This window comes from Perca fluviatilis, chromosome 15, assembly GCF_010015445.1.
Source record: "Perca fluviatilis chromosome 15, GENO_Pfluv_1.0, whole genome shotgun sequence".
Classification (NCBI taxonomy): domain Eukaryota; kingdom Metazoa; phylum Chordata; class Actinopteri; order Perciformes; family Percidae; genus Perca; species Perca fluviatilis.
The window spans coordinates 37,487,976-37,509,801 of NC_053126.1; the positions used below are offsets into that span (position 1 = coordinate 37,487,976).

Sequence of the window (21,826 nt, forward strand, 5' to 3'; positions counted from 1 at the left end):
AGGTCAGTTTAAAAGATTTTTATCAGATTTTGAGAGACTCTAGTCACCTCATTCTGCTTGAGTGAGTCCCGACTGCCCTGCCACCGACCGAACATGTCAGGTCGGCCAAAATGAACACCGACAGCCCCCCAGATGGACGACGGCACGGGACACACCGAACAGATTTGAGTCACTGACCTCGCCAGACTGTCCCACGGCCGATAATCGGCTTGGTGTGTCCCGGCCCTAACGTCTGCGGACCGGCTCCGCTGCGTGTCTGCTGCGTGCTCCGCCGTCCGTCAATACCCACTAGGTCCAGATTTGTTGCGGCACTGCTGCAGCCATGACTGACAGCTGTAGTCACGAGGACCCACAAGCGAATTCACGTAGAATAGAACCACCAAACCACCACCAGTTAGTTTCCCTCCAGAGGAGTAGAGGGGAAACGACTCTGTGCTGTGTTTTCAAGGTGTAGTGCAGGGAATATGATCCGCTGTGAACCGCTGTTTATTTTGTTTCTGTGCTCGACTTCCTGTCCCGCACTATCTGCCGTGTGCTGAATTGCTGCGGAGCTCTCCATCGTCCGGCAAAAATAGAAGCAAGTTAACGTGTTAAATTCAGGCTACTTATTGCTGGGACAAACAAAAAAGACTTTGTAGGTTTTTATCCGAGGAGGCCTCGGGGAAGACCCAGGACTAGGTGGAGGGATTATATCTCCAACCTGGCCTGGGAACGCCTCGGGATCCCCCAGTCGGAGCTGGTTAATGTGGCTCGGGAAAGGGAAGTTTGGGGTCCCCTGCTGGAGCTGCTCCCCCCGCGACCCAACACAAGATAAGCAGACGAAGATGGATGGATGGATGGATGGATGAACAGGAACTGTGTATCACACACAGGCTGTATCTAAAAGTGAAGCCAAAATCTCCTGGATACTTCCTAAAGACCACAACCGTGTCCTTGACTTTAGACTCCAGTAAGAAAGAGTCCAGGCAATGTTTAACCTTCGAGTCTAATTCTAGGGGAGGCTTTAACATGAAAATGAAAATGCTGTGAGTTATACAAATGCAAATCAGTTTTACCCCAGGTGACATTTTTCCAAAAGGTATTAACTTAATTTTAAGAAAATCTCTTAAAATAGATCTTTTTATTGTAGACTCGACTTCTACAATATTACAGACAGAATACTTGGCACACTACGTGAGCTTCGCCTGCACGGAGACCAGCGGTGTCACTCGATGCCGCTAGCCGGCTAGGGGACATCCTCATCGGCTAGTTGGAAAGCTAACGCTAGCCGGCCACCTGTCCCATCAATCCTGCTTGCAAGTGTCTGCTCATTAAACAACAAGCTGGACTAGTCACTGTTCCATTATTAATGTGACTACTATCGCCACTGTTCATCACACCCCCAACCGGCTCGTCAGACACCGCCTACCAAGAGCCTGGGTCTGTCCGAGGTTTCTTCCCAAGAGGGAGTTTTTCCTCGCCACTGTCGCACTGCTTGCTCTTGAGTGAATTACTGGAATTGTTGGAATTGTTGGGGCTTTGTAAATTATAGAGTGTGGTCTAGACCTACTCTATCTGTAAAGTGTCTCGAGATAACTTATGTTATGATTTGATACTATAAATAAAATTGAATTGAATTGAATTGACTACAACCACCTTCAACGAAACTCCCAACGCAAGTTGGGCTGAACAACAGTGTACCGGAACCGGGACTATCCAGCTACCAGGCTGCTCTCGCCGGCCCGTGGAGGTGGGCTGTGTTAAACGGACTGGTGTAGAAATAAAATCCAACTAGCTACTGCTAACTGCTGGTGGAGCTTGTGACTGTTAAATGCCGACCATTCGACATTCCACACTAATTCACGCCTGTGTTTATACTCTGTGTTTAGCTACACCAATGCTAGTATGCGTTAGCTGAACTTTACGGATCCTGCTTGCAAGTGTCCGCTCATTTAGACCACAAACTGGACTACATCCAACTTCAACGACACTCCCAACATGAGTTCAGAGACTTTGTGTTTTTGTTGTTGTGGAAACCTGCCTGAATAGTGTACCGGACTGTCCAGCTACCAGGCCTGCTAGCCCTCCGAGCTAGAGATGCTCTGTCGCCAGGTAAAAGAGGTGGGCTGTGTTAACACCGAGTGGTGCAGAAATATGGTGATTTGTATCCATTTAACTGCTAACTGCTGGTGGAGTTTGTGACTGTTAAATGCCGACCATTCTACATTGCACGCTAATTCACGGCTGTGTTTATGCTCGGTGTTTACAGCCCACCAAGCGCTAATGCTAGTATGCGTTAGCTGAACTTCACGGAGCCTATAATGTGTGTGCTAGAGTCCGGATCGGGACAAATTTTTCTGTCCGAGGCCGGCCCGCGTCCGACAGAGCCGTGACCGAACCCGGCCCGAGCCCGACAGGTATTAAGAAATTTGTGTCCGAGCCCGACCCGAGCCCGACACAGTTAAAATCTCATTTTTTTTCCTCATACTAATGACACATGTAGGCTACGTTTGTTTGTGTGGAAAGCCCGCTTTTATTAAGCAACTGTAGGAAGGCATTCGGAAATGTCAACAGATGAGCGCATCAGCGCACACGGGGCAACAAGCGCACGTTAATCAGCTGTTAACATGTTCAATGTGTTAATCTCTCCTGATCGCTTCGTTTCTGACTGTGATCAGACAACCAGGAGAGACTGGTTACCTCCAGGGCCGACGTTAGAAGATGAATATCCACCAACTCTGCTCCGGTTGCATCTACAACACGTCTGCTTCCTCTTTCTCTATCTCTCTTCTGCCCACTTACCACACACACACACACAAACGCGCACGAACGCACGCACGCACGCACGCACGCATTGAGCTCTCATAAAAGGAGGCGCAGCACCATTTTACAACAAATGCCTTATCGCGCTGATGTGACCGAAAAAAAAAAAAAATTCTAATTATCTCTACGAACCGGGCCCAGCCAGTCGGGTACCGTCAGGACCCGTTGGCCTTGGGTCGGGTATCCATGCCTTAGTGTGTGTACTAAATGTAGCCTGTTTCGTATGTCGTTTTTATATAATGTCGTTTTTATATATTTTAAATGTGTAACACCACTTCAGTCACGATGAAACATTGTTTTGTGTATATGGTTGAAATGATAATAAAACACGCTTGAGTTGAGTTGAATGCCTCGGTCTGTCTGTCAAGCGGTAGGCGTGGCTTGGGAGTGGACTCATAAAGCAGCGAAGCAGGTGCATTCTGGGATTTGGTGTCTTTCATCCATATAAGCCAAAAACACATTTTCTGGCTTTTCTAATTTCTATTTTTTTTTTTTTCACATTTCTACTACATAAGTGACCCAATTTAAAGATATATTCAGCTTTCCAGTGGTGAAATATTCCTTTAAAGGTCCCATGGCATGAAAATTTCACTTTATGAGGTTTTTTAACATTAATATGAGTTCCCCCAGCCTGTCTATGGTCCCCCAGTGGCTAGAAATGGTGATAGGTGTAAACCGAGGCCTGGGTATCCTGCTCTGCCTTTGAGAAAATGAAAGCTCAGATGGACCAATCAGGAATCTGCTTGTTATGAGGTCATAAGGAGCAAGGTTACCTCCCCTTTCTCTGCTTTGCCTGCCCAGAGAATTCAGCCCACCCATGAGAGAGAGAGATATCATGGCTTTCAAACGAGAAAAGTGGCAGTTGGTCAAGGCCACACCCCCACCATCCACCTTGCCCCCCCCTCTCTCCTCCTCAATAGCTACAGACACAGAAATGGCACATCCTAAGGAAAGCTCATTGTGGGACTGGCTCTAGTGGCTGTAATTCTGCACCAAGGCTGAATTTCGGAAAAGAGACTTCAGATACAGTATTAGGGGACCACTAAGGTCTATATAAAAGAGACTTCAGATACAGTATTAGGGGACCACCAAGGCCTATATAAAAGAGACTTCAGATACAGTATTAGGGGACCACCAAGGTCTATATAAAAGAGACTTCAGATCCAGTATTAGGGGACCACCAAGGTCTATATAAAAGAGACTTCAGATACAGTATTAGGGGACCACTAAGGTCTATATAAAAGAGACTTCAGATACAGTATTAGGGGACCACTAAGGCCTATATAAAAGAGACTTCAGATACAGTATTAGGGGACCACTAAGGCCTATATAAAAGAGACTTCAGATACAGTATTAGGGTACCACTAAGGTCTATATAAAAGAGACTTCACATACAGTATTAGGGGACCACTAAGGTCTATATAAAAGAGACTTCAGATACAGTATTAGGGGACCACTAAGGTCTATATAAAAGAGACTTCAGATACAGTATTAGGGGACCACTAAAGGTCTATATAAAAGCATCCAAAGAGCACCATGTCATGGGACCTTTAAGCTTCCCGAGTATTCCATTAAATGTAATTCACTTCCACACCAGTGTGTGCGCTGTGCGCGCCCTGCTGGTTAATCAGCCCCTCTTTGTTTCTCTATCACTCTGCCACGCCCCCTACCCCCGCCTTCACTGCTGTCAGTACCCGATCCGTTCCACCGGCACGATCCGTTCTGCGCATGTGCAAGATGACACGTATGCCATGACGTAGGCGCAGATGATAATGCTGCGTTCATGCCACCTCGGAATAACAGGCACCGCCCCACTGGTTACGTTGTTTCTGACTAGCAGCATTCACATGGTCGGTGGCTGTCTGTCAGTACCCGATCCGTTCCACGCTAACCTCCACCGGGATAGCTAACAGCTAATTCGGCTAACCGCTAGCCGACAGCTAGATTCAGTCTATAATAACGCATGCGCAGAACGGATCGTGCAGGCAGAACGTACAGCTAGATTTAGTCTAAAATAACGTTAAGTCAAACATAATGGGAAAAGCAGGCTACAGCTAAATTAAGACTTTACAGTAATAACAATAAAGACAAGTATTGAGTGATTGTATTTTAAATGAGCACAAGTAAAGTAGAACTGACGTAACAGCTGTTATATATGTTAACGTTTATTTTCAAGTTTTATTTTGAGGATCTTTTAAAGTTTACATGCTGTCTCAGCTAGCGGTAAGCCGAATTAGCTGTTAGCTAAACTAACGTTAGCTTAACTGTGGAGGCTAACGGCAGACCGCTGCAATCAGCTAGCGGTTAGCCAAATTAACCGTTAGCTTCCCGGTGGAGGCTAACGGCAGATCGCTATAATCACCTAGCGGTCCGCCGAATTAACCGTTAGCTAAACTAACGTTAGCTTCCCGGTGGAGGCTAACGGCAGACCGCTATAATCACCTAGCGGTCCGCCGAATTAGCTATTAGCTAACTAACGTTAGCTGGAGGCTAGCGTGTGAAAATCTTGGGCATGCGCAGAACGGATCGTGCAGGTGGAAGCGGTGCCGTTATTCCAAGGTGGTGGTGGCATGAACGCAGCATTATCATCTGCGCCTACGTCATGGCATACGTGTCATCTTGCACATGCGCAGAACGGATCGTGCTGGTGGAACGGATCGGGTACTGACAACTGCTTCCATTTGAAAAATGAAATGAAAAAGATGAGTCCGAGAGTTAAAACAAAAACTTCCAAAGTATTGGAGTATTTCAGGCCAGCTGGTAAAAGAGTTGTCTGTACACTCTGTACACCAAACTTCACTTGGTCACTTCACACAGGAGTTGTTCAAGATGTTTGGAGCGTTTTTTTTCTCTCCTCCATATCACCTCCGGGGCTCCATAAAGATGCGCTCACAGAAAATGAAAAGACAACGTAAGTATATGATTATTAATGAAACGGTGAGCTAGCCTGTACTGTTTATTAACTCTTGATCGTACAATGACTATCTTTGGATGTTAAACAGGCTACTTAGACTTGGCAGTAATGTTTTAAACCCCACCAAGTTTAAACGCGAGCAGCTCAGCTGTTTACCTGGCTGCTTTCAGCGTGATTCATTACAGATCTAAGCGGGTGAGTTGCTTTATAAAAGTGTAGTTTTCTGGTCTTGTAATTTACAGGAAGCAGTCGCCGTCTTCACAACTCTGAGATAAACTGTAGCAGGCGCTACGAACCGGAGCAAGGGTAAGATTTAAAGAATATGCTTTCATTAAATGAATTTCATTAATTCTTCTCTATAAGGACATAGATTCGTTAATAGATGCCAATCTTAACCTTACACTTTTCTTTTTTTTTTTTTTTTTTACAGACTAAATTCTCCCCATAACCAGGCCGTGACCTACAGTGCCTTGCGAAAGTATTCGGCCCCCTTGAACTTTTCGACCTTTTGCCACATTTCAGGCCTCAAACATAAAGATATAAAACTGTAATTTTTTGTGAAGAATCAACAACAAGTGGGACACAATCATGAAGTGGAACGAAATTTATTGGATATTTCAAACCCTTTTAAACAAATAAAAAACTGAAATATTGGGCGTGCAAAATTATTCAGCCCCCTTAAGTTAATACTTTGTAGCGCACCTTTTGCTGCGCGATTACAGCTGTAAGTCGCTTGGGGTATGTCTCTATCAGTTTTGCACATCGAGAGACTGACATTTTTGCCCATTCCTCCTTGCAAAACAGCTCGAGCTCAGTGAGGTTGGATGGAGAGCGTTTGTGAACAGCAGTTTTCAGTTCTTTCCACGGATTCTCGATTGGATTCAGGTCTGGACTTTGACTTGGCCATTCTAACACCTGGATATGTTTATTTGTGAACCATTCCATTGTAGATTTTGCTTTATGTTTTGGATCATTGTCTTGTTGGAAGACAAATCTCCGTCCCAGTCTCAGGTCTTTTGCAGACTCCATCAGGTTTTCTTCCAGAATGGTCCTGTATTTGTCTCCATCCATCTTCCCATCAATTTTAACCATCTTCCCTGTCCCTGCTGAAGAAAAGCAGGCCCAAACCATGATGCTGCCACCACCATGTTTGACAGTGGGGATGGTGTGTTCAGGGTGATGAGCTGTGTTGCTTTTTACGCCAAACATAACGTTTTGCATTGTTGCCAAAAAGTTTGATTTTGGTTTCATCTGACCAGAGCACCTTCTTCCACATGTTTGGTGTGTCTCCCAGGTGGCTTTTGGCAAACTTTAAATGACACTTTTATGGATATCTTTAAGAAATGGCTTTCTTCTTGCCACTCTTCCATAAAGGCCAGATTTGTGCAGTATACGACTGATTGTTGTCCTATGGACAGAGTCTCCAACCTCAGCTGTAGATCTCTGCAGTTCATCCAGAGTGATCATGGGCCTCTTGGCTGCATCTCTGATCAGTCTTCTCATTGTATGAGCTGAAAGTTTAGAGGGACGGCCGGGTCTTCGTAGATTTGTAGTGGTCTGATACTCCTTCCATTTCAATATTATCGCTGGCACAGTGCTCCTTGGGATGTTTAAAGCTTGGGAAATCTTTTTGTATCCAAATCCGGCTTTAAAATTCTCCACAACAGTATCTCCGGACCTGCCTAGTGTGTTCCTTGTTCTTCATGATGCTCTCGCGCTTTACCGGACCTCTGAGACTATCACAGAGCAGGTGCATTTATACCGGAGACTTGATTACACACAGTTGGATTCTATTTATCATCATTAGTCATTTAGGTCAACATTGGATCATTCAGAGATCCTCACTGAACTTCTGGAAAGAGTTTGCTGCACTGAAAGTAAAGGGGGCTGAATAATTTTGCACGCCCACTTTTTCAGTTTTTTATTTGTTAAAAAAGTTTGAAATAGCCAATGAATTTCGTTCCACTTCATAATTGGGACCCACTTGTTGTTGATTCTTCACAAAAAATTACAGTTTTATATCTTTATGTTTGAGGCCTGAAATGTGGCAAAAGGTCGAAACGTTCAAGGGGGCCGAATACTTTCGCAAGGCACTGTATATTTGCTTGGAGCTATGTCTGCAAGTCCAGATTTACATGACGCTGATAATGACGACATTGTGTGTAAGTATTTTTTACTTTTTCATCTTTCCTTGTTTAATTTTACTGTGACTTATGTTTTGTTTTTTTATTCACTCTTGTTTAATTGTTTTCCAGCTGCCTGTAAGACATGTATTACCAGACAGCAGGCAGGAGTTTCAGCTAGAAACAACCATCAGTTCATCTCAGAGTCGGTCGAGAAGAAAAGAGGGTAAGATTAGATCGGTTTTTGGTTAATGTGAATATTTTTCAGGTGCATTCATAGATGTGTTGTGTCCGTAAGCAGTATATCACGCAGTACTGATTGTCTTTATTGATTGATTTTACAGCAGCTGGAAGCGAGACAGAGTGTGCTGCCTGCGGGTGAGGTGGCATTTGGAAGTGCGCCACATAGACCTGATGATCTGAAATACAGAACGACGCACCACATACGTCTGCTAAATGGACCGAATTCAGACCGAATGCTGCCGGGTACCTACAGCTCCGAGGCAGCCGCGGGTTAGGGGTTGATGGTGCTTCTTCTCGTGAGCGAGGGATATTTGTTGTGTGTGCTGTGTGTGTCTCCTATGCTTTGTACATGGTTTTTTTCTGATTGCGTTTGTGTTTTTTTTGTCAACTACATAAGGATGTATTCCATCTTTAATGCTTGTCTAAATAGTATTTACTGTTTGATTTTCATCTTTTCTTACATACATCGACATACTTTTAGGCACCTGTTCATGTTGAGTTATGTCACTAATCTTTTCTCTACTGATGTACCAGAGATAATGAGCACTTGCAGATACTGAATCCTAACAAACAAAAACCTGCGTGTTCCTTTCCTTGGAGAATATATAATGATAAAGGGTAACTAACATAACTACACCTTTTTCTCGAGTTGCGTTCCACTCTCCACACCACTGTCTTCAGACAAAAAGTCACGTCCTGAGATTGATAATGTTGTAAACATGCAAACAAAATCCATTTAAGATGATGTGACCAAAGATTTTTTTATTAGACCCAAATGCATGGGGAAATCCAGGTTGAAAAAAAAAAAATGGTAGTTACCCTATATAATTAATAGCATATACTGTAGTTCGTGGATAAGGGGCCTTTTTGAGCAGCGTTCTGCCCGTCTTTAAATGATTTAGTCTGTGCAATAAAAGATCAGATTTTGTGTGTACCTGGACAGTGCTGGTTGGTCTGACAGATGCTGGTTTGACGTCCCTCTCCAGGACACGGCTGGCCGCCATGTTTGGGGGAGGGGCTGTCACATCTCCTGAGTGACACCTGAAGCCCTGCCCCACAGGTAACGGGACAAGATGACAATGGAGACCAAGACCCCCAACCTCCGTCCACTGGAAGAGAGCCACACAAAGAGACAGAGAGAGTTATCACCTCTATGAGGACACCTTCCTGTGTCCGTCATGGGACTTTATTTCCGTTAAAATGTGTCCCGTAGTGAACGGGAAGAGACAGATAATGTTTAGATCCCGTTTGAATTGAGCCATGAATTACACAGATTATTATGTTTAAATGTATTTAATTTATCAAGTGGAGAAAGTCTCAGTTTGTGGTAAAACTGTTGAAGTATCAGACTGTGAAAATCGGTCATTAGAAACACTCGTCTGCCAAAAGTGTCTAAGAGACGTCTCTTTGAAGCTAGTCTGTCTGTCGTATTTCTGTCTAACTGTCTGTCTGTCTCTCTATCTGTCTGTGTGTGTTTGGATGTAACCTGTTTTCTCTTCCCATCTGATAAAGAGACGCTGGATAAATCACATCAGGTAAGATAACGTTACATGTGTTGTGGAAACCTTGATGGTCTGATACCTGGGCAGTGAGGCAGGTGGTTGCAGATGTTTGTCTCGCTGGCGCCACCCTGGCAACCGGCGCCGGGCGGGCTGGATGAAGGGGCGGGGTTAGAGCAGGAGCGTTGGCGAGACCTGACGGGATCCCGGCCTTCTGGGATACAGGAAGCAGAACACTCTCCCCAACTGGACCAACCAGTCCAGAAACCGTCCACTGTTAAGAGACGTAGAGAGGCAGAAGTTAATCTTAAAGATTCACTATCTATCTATCTATGCTGATGATGCTATCTATCTATCTATCTATCTATCTATCTGTCTATCCATCTTACCAGGACAAGGACTCTGACAGATGCTGCTCTGAGTGCTCGGTCCGTCACAGCGTCGACCGCCATATTTAGGGGCGGGGCTATCACACATCCTGGTCGCCAGCTGCAGCCCCTCCCCACAGGAGACAGAGCACGGCCCGGGCTGAGACCACGCCCCCCAGCTGCCGTCCACTGCAGAGAAAGCCAATCAAAACACAGCTCAGGTTTTCACTCAGAGACACTTTCCTTTGTTACCTGATCTTCAAACCCAAAGAGATCACTTCATGAAAAGTGGGATTTTCGTCAGTATGCAACACTATAGATTGTCGTGGAAGTTCAGGTTTACGACTGCACACGGCAATTTGCAGGCAACATCGAAAACTGCCGTAAATTGTTGGAAATTGACGTGGGCCTTGCTTGGCAGTTGTCCCCCCATGACCCCCCTCCCCCTAATTCTAGGGAGGCTTTAACATGTAAATGAAAATGCTGTTAGCTAAAAGGTATTAACTTAATTTTAAGAAAATCTCTGGTATAAATATAACAGGCTCAGTATAGCCTAATTATAAAATCTTACATTTTAGCTTGAATAGATTTATTTAATGAAAGTATGCTAGATTAATTACTGTGTATGTCATTAGCAATGACCAATGTTATGTAAAAAACATGAAGCTTGCAATAACATGTTTGAGGGGGGCTTGTTTTGGCGATAGACTACAGACTCTGTACTACATTTAACAATTATTTATTAAACACTAATTATTAAATTCAAATAATATATAAAAAAATGATATCTATTCATGTGGCTATCTGCCACATGGCGTGCAAATGTTTGTTCCAAATAGTTCTTCATTTTGGCGAAGGTGCAGCTACTTTCTTCCGCACCTCTGCTGTCTGCATGTCGGAGCTTTGTGGGGGGCGGGTCGACACACACACACACACACACACACACACACACACATTTTAACCATTTATTTATGTCCGCATGAAGCAAAATGGTACAGGGACACAAATATTACAGATGCAGTGCAATACATACACAAACTCAGGGACCAGTGGCAGGCAGCAGGTCTTCACAATATCAAGCTGTTTAGCCCTCTTTTTGGCCATTCCAAGTTATTGCAGCCCTCTTGCTACCAACCTGTGTGTGTGTCCTAGGCTACCAAATATGAAAACGAGTAGTCTGCACATATAGCCCAGCTCTGAGATGGTTTTTAGGAGAGGTTGTTATTTAACTACCTTGGTGTAGAAAGCCTTCTCCATGCTGGAATCAAAGGTGCAGCCTACCTCCAACATGTCCACCTCTCCTCATTGATAAAACAACATCTGGTGTATTGGCAACCATGTGTAAGAAAGTACTAGGGTTACTATTGCAGGGCTGAAACATGGATGGTTTTACCTGAGAAAGTTTGTACATTCTTACTGAGAGTGGGAATTGGTTTGATATGTCTTTCACTATGAGGTCTACTATTCTGTCATGACGTGCTATGTACATTCCTTTGTAGGCATGGCAGCCATTTAGGATGTGTGACAGTGTTTCAGTGATATGTTCTGAGGTGTGATGCAAGCAATAAGGAACCTGAATTGTTGGAAACCAGATAGAGAGGTTGAGTCTGGTAGGGAAGACTTGTAATCTGGCTTTTACTGTAAATGTCATAATGTCCTCACCAGGGGCGGTTCTACATTGAATGATGCCCCAGGCGAGGCCCCATTCGAGACCCTCTTCAACCCCCCCCTCCCTCTCTTAAGCACACTTATGAGAATCCAAGAATTTAACTATTGCAGTTACAACAGGAAACACTTTTTAAGGTGCACAATCTCTACTTCCAACATTGCCAAAAGACAATGAACACAACATAGAATAAATATTCTAAATAGCACAAATCCTTCTTCACACAAATGTGAAGACATTAAAGAGAATCTAATTCTTACACTATAGCACTAAGAACAGAAAACACAAACTAAAACTAAAACCTGACCTTTTTGGCCTTGATGCAAAATCATCAATGATGTCATCGTATGTAATCTGCTAGAGCTGTAATCGGGCCTTAAAAGTACGGCCGAAAAAGCCCGACAAGTACATTTTGATTGACAGCTTTTTAAAAGCCCGAACCCGTTTACAGCCCGACTGTACAAAAGGCCGTCTATCAGCATCATTAGAGTGTCGGAGAATAGCGCGGACACGCGCTTCACCGCGAGCGGGCACACGCCCCACTCGGCGGAAAAGGGAGAGAAAGAAAAAAGAGACTGCGCCGCATGCACACAGCTCCTTTGTCTTTCGTAAAAAATGAGTAATTTATACATGTTTTAACATCGTTTATTCATGACTAACAGAGGCTATAGGCCACTTGGAAGTTGGAAAAAAGAAACAGGCTAAGTCCTCCAGAGACCAGCCTCTGTTTCACCTCCTCAGGATCCATTTTCACGCTAATCGAAACGCATCAGCTGACCGTGTAAAATAATAGAAATTAAGACGGGACCCGACGGGACCCGATGGGTCCCGTCGGGTTCGGGCAAAGATCTTCAGCTCTATAATCTGCTCCCCTATTGAATGATTGATAATGATGACGGCAAGGCCAGTGAGCCGTTCCTGGGACGTGACCTCAGGTATGTGTATGTATATATATATATATATATAAATAAATAAATAAATAATCATTTCAAGAGGCCCTGTGCTATAATTTGAAGAGGTCTATCATGAGTTTTTGTCTGCCAATGCAGATAGAAAAGCTACAATTCTCGTTAAGAAAGTCTGCATGATGTGCAACGTTTATATAGGCTACTAATGCAATCATACAGTAAAGCATTCCCACTTTTTTATTGTTGTAGTGTTATCATCAACAGTTTGTCCACCACTCAGTTTTATCAAGAGCCAAAATGTTTTAAGGGGAGTTGTGCTTAACGCAGGTTCTACTTCACTCCCTCATCTCTGTCCCTCTCCTCCTGAGTCTCCTCCTCACTGTGCATATGCCACTGCTGCCGATACCACCACGGGTCCTGCTACTGCCACGAAGGTCCTGCTACTACCGAAAACATGTCTTTTCGCTTTTTTCTTTTATTTGAGCTGCTTGGGTAACTTTGTTTCATTTTCGCGTTTAGACAAATGACATAAAAGAAAGGTTTAGACTCATCTTGCTCCGTCTCTGTGAACTTCCCACTTCTCCTGTCACTTTGTGTTTATCTTTCGCGCAGCGGCGCACTGTTAGGGACTAGTCCATTTCATTGTGAAAGTAGGGGGTGTTGACCTCTCTCAGCAAGCAGGGCGCCTGCAGCTGCTGGGGTATGATGATCGATAACAGAAAACCGCTTCTTCAAGTTCTCGTGCTGCCCCCCATGTGACATGAAAAAATGCTGCCCCGGGCGGTTGCCCGGTTCGCCCGTACCAAAAACCACCACTGGTCCTCACTGAGTGCAGTGGTCTTGAGGAATGAGTGAGACACAGAGTGATCAGCATCAGTTATAATGTCCTCTGAGACCATCACAGTCCCAGAGTCAGACCGCACCCACTCCAGTGACACTCCAGTTCCGATACAGAGGTCATTCAGATCTGGCCAGTCCAACCCAGACCCAAAAGCCAGTAGAGTGGGTATCAAGTTTTCAAATGTTTTTTCTTTTGAATCCTAGGAAGTGGGGATCTGACTCCCTGGCGAATGGGATCTTGCGTCTTCTTAGATCCAGGAACAGGGAGGATCGAGCCAGCTTGCTAACATCTTTGTCGTCACTGTTCAGCATGTTCAGAAAATGGGAAATCCGCATGCTGGTGTAAACCCGCTGTATGTTTGGTACTCCCAGCCCCCCTTCCCACTGGGGGTGAAAGATAACGTCACGGGTGCTGTGTGTAAATCCAAACCATTTTCGCACTAAGCTCACTGTTTTTGTATTCATGTCACTTTCTGCTGGATGTGAATGATGGAGAACAGATGTTGCACTTTTGACGGTGCTACCTGTCTGATAGCCTCCAGCTTCATAATCAGAGGCACTGGGCATCTGGTCCAATCTAGATGTAAACTCGGACAAGATGGTGTTCACTTGCTCCTTCCATTCTCCTGCAATGTTGATTTTGTGTCCAAGGTAGCTGTATGTCTCATGAAGGGAATATACACGTATGGGTTTCGATGCTGTTGTGAACTCAGGGCATTTATCAGTTTTTGAATGATACCATCGATTCCCTCCACTCCTCCTCTCGTACAGAACAGCACATGTTGTCTCCTTAATCTCCACACCTGACCATTACAGAAAGGAATCTGTCCTGGTGAGCATGTTTGTAATTATACTCTCATCTCTGGAGGCTATCTGGACATCATCAGCATTAACCTGATTCCGCCAGATGGATCGCTTCGCATTTGCTCGGCATATCCATCTGGGAACTTTCCGTTGTACAACTTTTGGGAAGGGGTGAAAATACTGGTTAGCTGATTGGATAACCGTTGGTGATAGACGGGTCAAATCAACCATTCGGATCAAACTCTTGCCAAAACCAGTCAGGAAAATAGCAAAAACATCTTTTCCTTTGAGAAAAGCCTCCAGTGCCATTGTTTGCTCTTCTTTCAATGAAGCAATACTTTCTAATTCAGATAAAACTTGCACAATAGCTACACTCATCTCATCCGTGGAAGCTGCCATGTTGTTCAGACTGAACAAACGCTTCTCGTTGCGTCACACCTAAACCCACCTCAAAACCAACGCTGATTGGTCGGTCGTTTGGCGAACGGCTCCAAATTTTCTCTATCTCAAGATGCCAGACTGATGTGCAGGTGGAAAACTGGAGCTCGCGAGATCATGACAGTCTCACGAGGCTACATCAGCATAGCCCTGTACTGGGTTGGGGGAGATGGCATGAGGGGGGGCACACTGACATATCCACTTTAACCATTGGTTAATGGCAATTATAAAATTAACTGCGCTCCATGGACAGCCAGTCTTAATGCCTATATAGTGGTGTTGGGTGAGTAAGCTTTTTTCCACAGATTACATCGATAAAAGAGCCTCTGTACACATCTTTCACTATGTCAATGAACAATTGAGGGACCTGTATTTCTTCTAGTGATCTGATCATGACATTGTGCGGTAGAGTCCTAAATGCATCTCTAAAGTCTAAGAAGACTAAGTGCAATCTGCTCATGCTTAAAGTCATCAATCCCATTGCATTGCGTTGTTACAGGAAAGAACATTGAATTAGGTGGCGGCACGTTCAGGTACCAGGGTGGGGGTGGGAGATCCTTGTTACGCCTTTGATTTAGGCATTTTTTATCGTAGTAAGTCTGTATGATTTTGATATCATCAGGGCAGGGTGGAGGATCAGGATGCTCACTATTATCGAGGATGACTTGAATCGCTTTAGATCTTCAATGCTGCCAAAGATGTGCAAGTTTATTCCTGCTCACCTTCTTGCACCGCCAGCCATAGATTGCTTCTGTCTCCAGGGAGGGCAAGAAGGTTTCACGCAGGTAACCCAGCTGTTCGCGGATCCAGTCAGCTGTTGAAGCCTGTGTTAAAACTTCGGGATGAGGCAGTATCAGCGGGACGTTCTTCAGGACTCTTGCCACATATTTCAGGATTTGTAATCCGAAAGATTTACTACTGTGGCTTTCTGCTGTAAAAAGTCTGTTTTTGAAGAATATTCCGTTAAGCAATGTCGTGAGTGTTATCCACTTTCCTGGATTGCTGGAGGAAACAGACTTCTGCTTGCGCTGCCAGCTGGTGTTCAAGCGATCCCAGTAGGTTTTCTCATGGATCAGGAAAGCCATCCAATGCTGTTCAGACAGCGGACAGACGTGCTGCTGGAAGGCATGGTTTGTTAGCTCCTCTATCGGTAGATGTTCACGGTAACGATCGTCAGGTAGCAACAGCTTCAGGTAGATTCTTCCCGTGAGTAATGCTTGTTTGTGTGCACGCTTGATTGTCGCGATCAAACACATAAGAAGTTGCCAATATATCATATCTGCACCTATTACATTAGCGATGGCAATTACAACTGGTGTGGTTGTTTAGATTTTACGAAAGCAACAGTTTTGGAGTTAACCCGCACAACACCTGCATCCTGCTGCCATCTTCACACACACACACACACACACACACACACACACACACACACACACACACACACACACACACACACACACACACACACACACACACACACACACACACACACACACACACACACTCGGAGACACGAACCGCGGAGCAAGGGTAAGATATAAAGAATATGCTTTCAATCTGCTGTATAAGGAAATATATACATTAATAGACCGATCTTAATCGTACATTTTGTTTTCAGACTAACCTTGACTCATAACGAGGCGGTGACCTCCTATTTGCTCAGAGCTAGCTATGTCTGCAAGTCCAGATTTACATGAAGCTGACGCCATTGTGTGTAAGTAACTTTTCTCCTTCCTTTGTTTAATATTACTGTGACTTACTTTTTTTTTATTCATACCACTCTCATTTAATTGTTTTCCAGCTGCCTCTAAGACATATTACGAGACAGCACGCAGGAGCTTAAGGTAGAAACAACAGATCTTATATCACAGGCGGAAGCTGTGAAGAGTTCAGCTCGGAGTCGAGCGAGAAGAAAGAGAGTGAGACTTAATTAGATTATGATAGATTAGATGATGAGGAAGATGGCGGGGTGTCTGGATGGATTGTGCGACCTCCGTCCTTTTGCAGCCAGGAGCTCTGTCGAGATTAGAGCTCTGTCGAGATTCCGAAGTACAGGACAACGCACCACAGACGTCTGCAAAATGGACTGAATTCAGACAGAATGCCGCCAGTTACCTAGAGCTCCGAGGAGGCCGCAGCAGATAGACACAGGATTTTGGGCTTCTCGTGAGCTTCTCATTTCTTGTGTGGGCAGATCTCCTACACTTTGTACATATAGTTGTGGGTTTGCGTTTGTGCTAATAAAGCTCTTTCTTTGAATAAACAGCACGTTCCTGGCAAATAATTTTCCTTAGGATAACAATGACATGAATATACAACATAGCATATCATATATACAATATAATAATATGAATATAGAGTGGGGAGAACAAGTATTTGATACACTGCCGATTTTGCAGGTTTTCCCACTTACAAAGCATGTAGAAGTCTGTAGTTTTTATCATAGGTACTCTTCACCTGTGAGTGACGGAATCTAAAACAAAAATCCAGAAAATCACATTGTATGATTTTTAAGTAATTCATTATTTGATACATCAGAAAAGCAGAACTTAATATTTGGTACAGAAACCTTTGTTTGCAATTACAGAGATCATACCATTCCTGTAGTTCTTGACCAGGTTTGCACACACTGCAGCAGGGATTTTGGCCCACTCCTCCATACAGACCTTCTCCAGATCCTTCAGGTTTCGGGGCTGTCGCTGGGCAATACGGACTTTCAGCTCCCTTCAAAGATTTTCTATTGGGTTCAGGTCTGGAGACTGGCTAGGCCACTCCAGGACCTTGAGATGCTTCTTACGGAGCCACTCCTTAGTTGCCCTGGCTGTGTGTTTCGGGTCATTGTCATGCTGGAAGACCCAGCCACGACACACACTTACTGAGGGAAGGAGGTTGTTGGCCAAGATCTCGCGATACATGGCCCCTTCCATCCTCCCCTCAATACGGTTCGTCCTGTCCCCTTTGCAGAAAAGCATCCCCAAAGAATGATGTTTCCACCTACATGCTTCACGGTTGGGATGGTGTTCTTGGGGTTGTACTCATCCTTCTTCTTCTTCCTCCTCTGGATCATCCAGACCGGATGGTCATTGGCAATCTTCAGATGGGCCTGGACATGCGCTGGCTTGAGCAGGGGGACCTTGCGTGCACTGCAGGATTTTAATCCATGACAGCTTAGTGTGTTACTAATGGTTTTCTTTGAGACTGTGGTCCCAGCTCTCTTCAGGGCATTGACCAGGTCCTGCCGTGTAGTTCTGGGCTGATCCCTCACCTTCCTCATGATCATTGATGCCCTACGAGGTGAGATCTTGCATGGAGCCCCAGACCGAGGGAGATTGACCGTCATCTTGAACTTCTTCCATTTTCTAATAATTGCGCCAACAGTTGTTGCCTTCTCACCAAGCTGCTTGCCTATTCTCCTGTAGCCCATCCCAGCCTTGTGCAGGTCTTCTTTTTATCCCTGATGTCCTTACACAGCTCTCTGGTCTTTGCCATTGTGGAGAGGTTGGAGTCTGTTTGATTGAGTGTGCGGACAGGTGTCTTTTATACAGGTAACGAGTTCAAACAGATGCAGTTAATACAGGTAATGAGTGGAGAAGAGGAGGGCTTCTTAAAAGAAAAACTAAAAGGTCTGTGAGAGACGGAATTCTTACTGGTTGGTAGGTGATCAAATACTTATGTCATGCAATAAAATGCAAATTAATTATTTAAAAATCATGCAATGTGATTTTCTGGATTTTTGTTTTAGATTCCGTCACTCACAGTTGAAGTGTACCTAGGATAAAAATGACAGGCCTCTACATGCTTTGTAAGTAGGAAAACCTGCAAAATTGGCAGTGTATCAAATACTTGTTCTCGCCACTGTATATATATATATATATACACACTATAATGACCCAGGGTGACCAATAGTGACAGATCCACCAACCAATCACGAGAGATTTTTCCTTGTTTAAAAGGAGTGGTTTCATTCAATACTTAGTGAGGAAATTTCAGCCAGGTCAGACACTCTCTGGCCAGGCGCGGTGTTGCTGCTATTCATATTCTAATTAGATCCATTAGCACCTCCGTGGGAGCTCTCCACATAGGTCATGGGTTCGTTTCCGTCAATATGTGGCACAGATGAACGCGACGTTCACAGGCTGTAATTTGTCGTTAACTTCTGAAAATTAGGGAGATTTCCAGGCGTTTACGGGTACGAAAATCCTACTTTTCATGCAGTGGATTCTGTGATGTTTTTACAGTTTTCAGCCGTGCTCTTCAATAATAATCTGCAGAATTTAGCACCGGTTTGCTATTGAATCAGATTACTCAAATGCAATTATACACATGTTCATTGTGTTAATCTCTACATGCTCAATAGAGATACCATCAACCACAATTGAAAGTATAGTGTGTGCCATGGCTGACATCCATTCTCTTACAGTAAGGACAATATTACAGAGCGGGTAACTCATCACTTTCAGAGTCCAATGTCATTGGACAAGATGTCTTTGCATTTTGCGTCTTGGGCTACATTCACACTGCTATGTTTTGGTTTAAAAAGGTTTGGTTTAAATATCTTCTGCTATGTTTCCCCCTCTCATTCCCCTGCTCTGGTGTTTCCACCTCTCATTCCCCCTGCTTTGACGTTTCCACCTCTCATTCCCCTGCTTTGGTGTTTCCACCTCTCATTCCCCCTGCTTTGGTGTTTCCACCTCTCATTCCCCCTGCTTTGGTGTTTCCACCTCTCATTCCCGCCGTTCTGGCGTTTCCCCCTCTCATTCCCCCTGCTCTGGCGTTTCCTCCTCTCATTCCCCCTGCTCTGGTGTTTCCACCTCTCATTCCCCCTGCTCTGGTGTTCCCCCCTCTCATTCCCACTGCTCTGGTGTTTCCGAGCCCCTAAACTGGAGACATTTGGAAACGCTTCTGGGAAACACACCCATTTTGGTTTGGAATCTGCGTGGTTGTGTTGCAGTCTCAACGGCTGCAAATGGAGACCTTTTGCAACACCGACACTGACGCCAACATTTCTCTTTGGGTAAAATGACCAGATTTCTGAGACAAAATCCGGGGACATTTTCAGCTCAGAAGCCTAAATACCTCCAAAAAAGGTAACGTTTTTATCTTTGTAAAACTTAAAACGGGGACACTGCCCCAGGGAGGTCACTAGACCTAGAGCTGCACTGGGGCACAAGCCCCCTTAGGGGGATCCATGGGCATGCTCCCCTGTAAGAACATTTTGCTACTTCATACTTTTACTCCACCTCAGAGGGGAATGTTGTAATGTTTACTGCACTACATTTATCTCACAGCTTTTTGCTGCAGTCGGCAACGGTGAAACCAGCTACAATGTAAGTTAATAGGACGTCAATTGTCCAGCTTGTATTTACGTTCATGAAAGTTGTTTTGCCACTGACAGACTTAGATTAATATTCTAAGTATCTGATAACATTATGAAAGGATTTCTAAGGAGGTCGATCTTTCTGTTAAAGAGTAAGATCCTTTTTTAAACATAAAAAGTCCGCAAAATTGCGTTCGCTAAACCTACCAGACTCCATGTAAATAATCAGTAATTTTAACATCGTAAAATGGGCATTCTAGAAAATCTCTGAGCTCTGAGGCTTGCTCTGGCTGTCTTGAGCCTGTGTGTGTAGGGTGCACAACTATTTCATTCCAATTTCGGGTCAGTCAGTCACAGTGAAAACCGGGGACATTTCCGGGGACAGCTCCACCTGGAGACAGGTCACCGAAACGGGGGACGTCTGGTCACCCTATCTTTGGGCTCAAAACTCAAAAGCTTAAAAACCAAAACATAGCGGTGGAGATGTAGACTGAGTAAACATTCTGTTCAGTTTAATTAAAAAAAAAAAATTTAATCTGTAAAATCATCTCCATCTCTCACCTGGACAGTTGGGGAGATCGCTGCAGTCCTGGGTCTGGAAGTCGTCTCCAGTGCAACCGTCGCCAGGTGGCACCGTGTCACTGGAAGGGGCGGGGCTAGAGCAAAGACGACTTCGCAATCTTGAGGGGATGACATCATCACCGTCCTTGGTACTGATGCACACAGCAGAACACGCAGACCAGCTGGACCAACCGGACCAGCCACCGTGAACTGAGAGACAGACAGACAGTTAGACCTAGTCTTTATCGACGATGATCCACTTGGGTTTTCCGGGATTGTCCCGGTGTCACCAAAAGAAATAAACCAGAGCAGGTTGGCTGTGCTGAATGCTGAGTAAATGTTACCTGGACAGGTGGTCTGTCCTGAATGCTGAGTAAATGTTACCTGGACAGGTGGTCTGTCCTGAATGCTGAGTGAAAGTTACCTGGACAGGTGGTCTGTCCTGAATGCTGAGTGAAAGTTACCTGGACAGGTGGTCTGTCCTGAATGCTGAGTAAATGTTACCTGGACAGGTGGTCTGTCCTGAATGCTGAGTGAAAGTTACCTGGACAGGTGGTCTGTCCTGAATGCTGAGTGAAAGTTACCTGGACAGGTGGTCTGTCCTGAATGCTGAGTGAAAGCTACCTGGACAGGTGGTCTGTGTCGGACACTTCTCCGTCTCCTCTGATGGACCGGTGCAGGCCGAGAGACACTCAGGAGGACTGGAGCAGACTCTCTCTCTCTTCCTTTCTCCTCCTTCTCCACAGGACACCGAGCAGGGTGCCCAGGGGAGCCACGGGCCCCAACCTATACCTACACATACACACACACACACACACACACACACACACACACACACACACACACACACACACACACACACACACACACACACACACACACACACACACACACACACACACACATAAACACACACACACACAGTGAAGTGTCATAAAGTGACAAAACGTCTGTCCAATAAGTGGAGTTAAAATAATTGTAGAAGGAAAAGGAATCATAAAAACAGGTTATTAACGAGGTTATTAATACAGTAAAATATTTCTCACAGATGTTTTAAAGGAAAAAGTTTGTGTATCTGATTATTTGTATTATTAAAGTGTGTGTACCGTCGCAGCAGGTGCCGGTGCACGGTTTGGTCTCCAGTTTTTCCGCTGAGTTTTCACAGTCACCGATGCCAAAACATGTCCTGCGTCTCTGAGTCACTCCGTCCCCACACAGGACATTACACTGTGACCATGGTGACCACGGAGACCACACTGGAGGACTGAAAACACACACACACACAGACATACAGACACACAGACATACAGACACACACACACACACACGACATATAGACACAC

General features: G+C 44.7%; 1 protein-coding gene across 1 annotated transcript in view; it reads right to left on the bottom strand.

Moving 5' to 3' along the window:
* Window positions 1-21,826, bottom strand: part of LOC120574837 (properdin-like) — a 31,018-nt gene that overhangs the window by 2,193 nt on the left and 6,999 nt on the right. Inside the window, 6 exon segments of the mRNA XM_039825286.1 lie at window positions 9,018-9,191; window positions 9,664-9,855; window positions 9,971-10,138; window positions 20,484-20,693; window positions 21,108-21,275; window positions 21,590-21,747. Coding sequence (XP_039681220.1) covers window positions 9,018-9,191; window positions 9,664-9,855; window positions 9,971-10,138; window positions 20,484-20,693; window positions 21,108-21,275; window positions 21,590-21,747 — 1,070 coding nt within the window.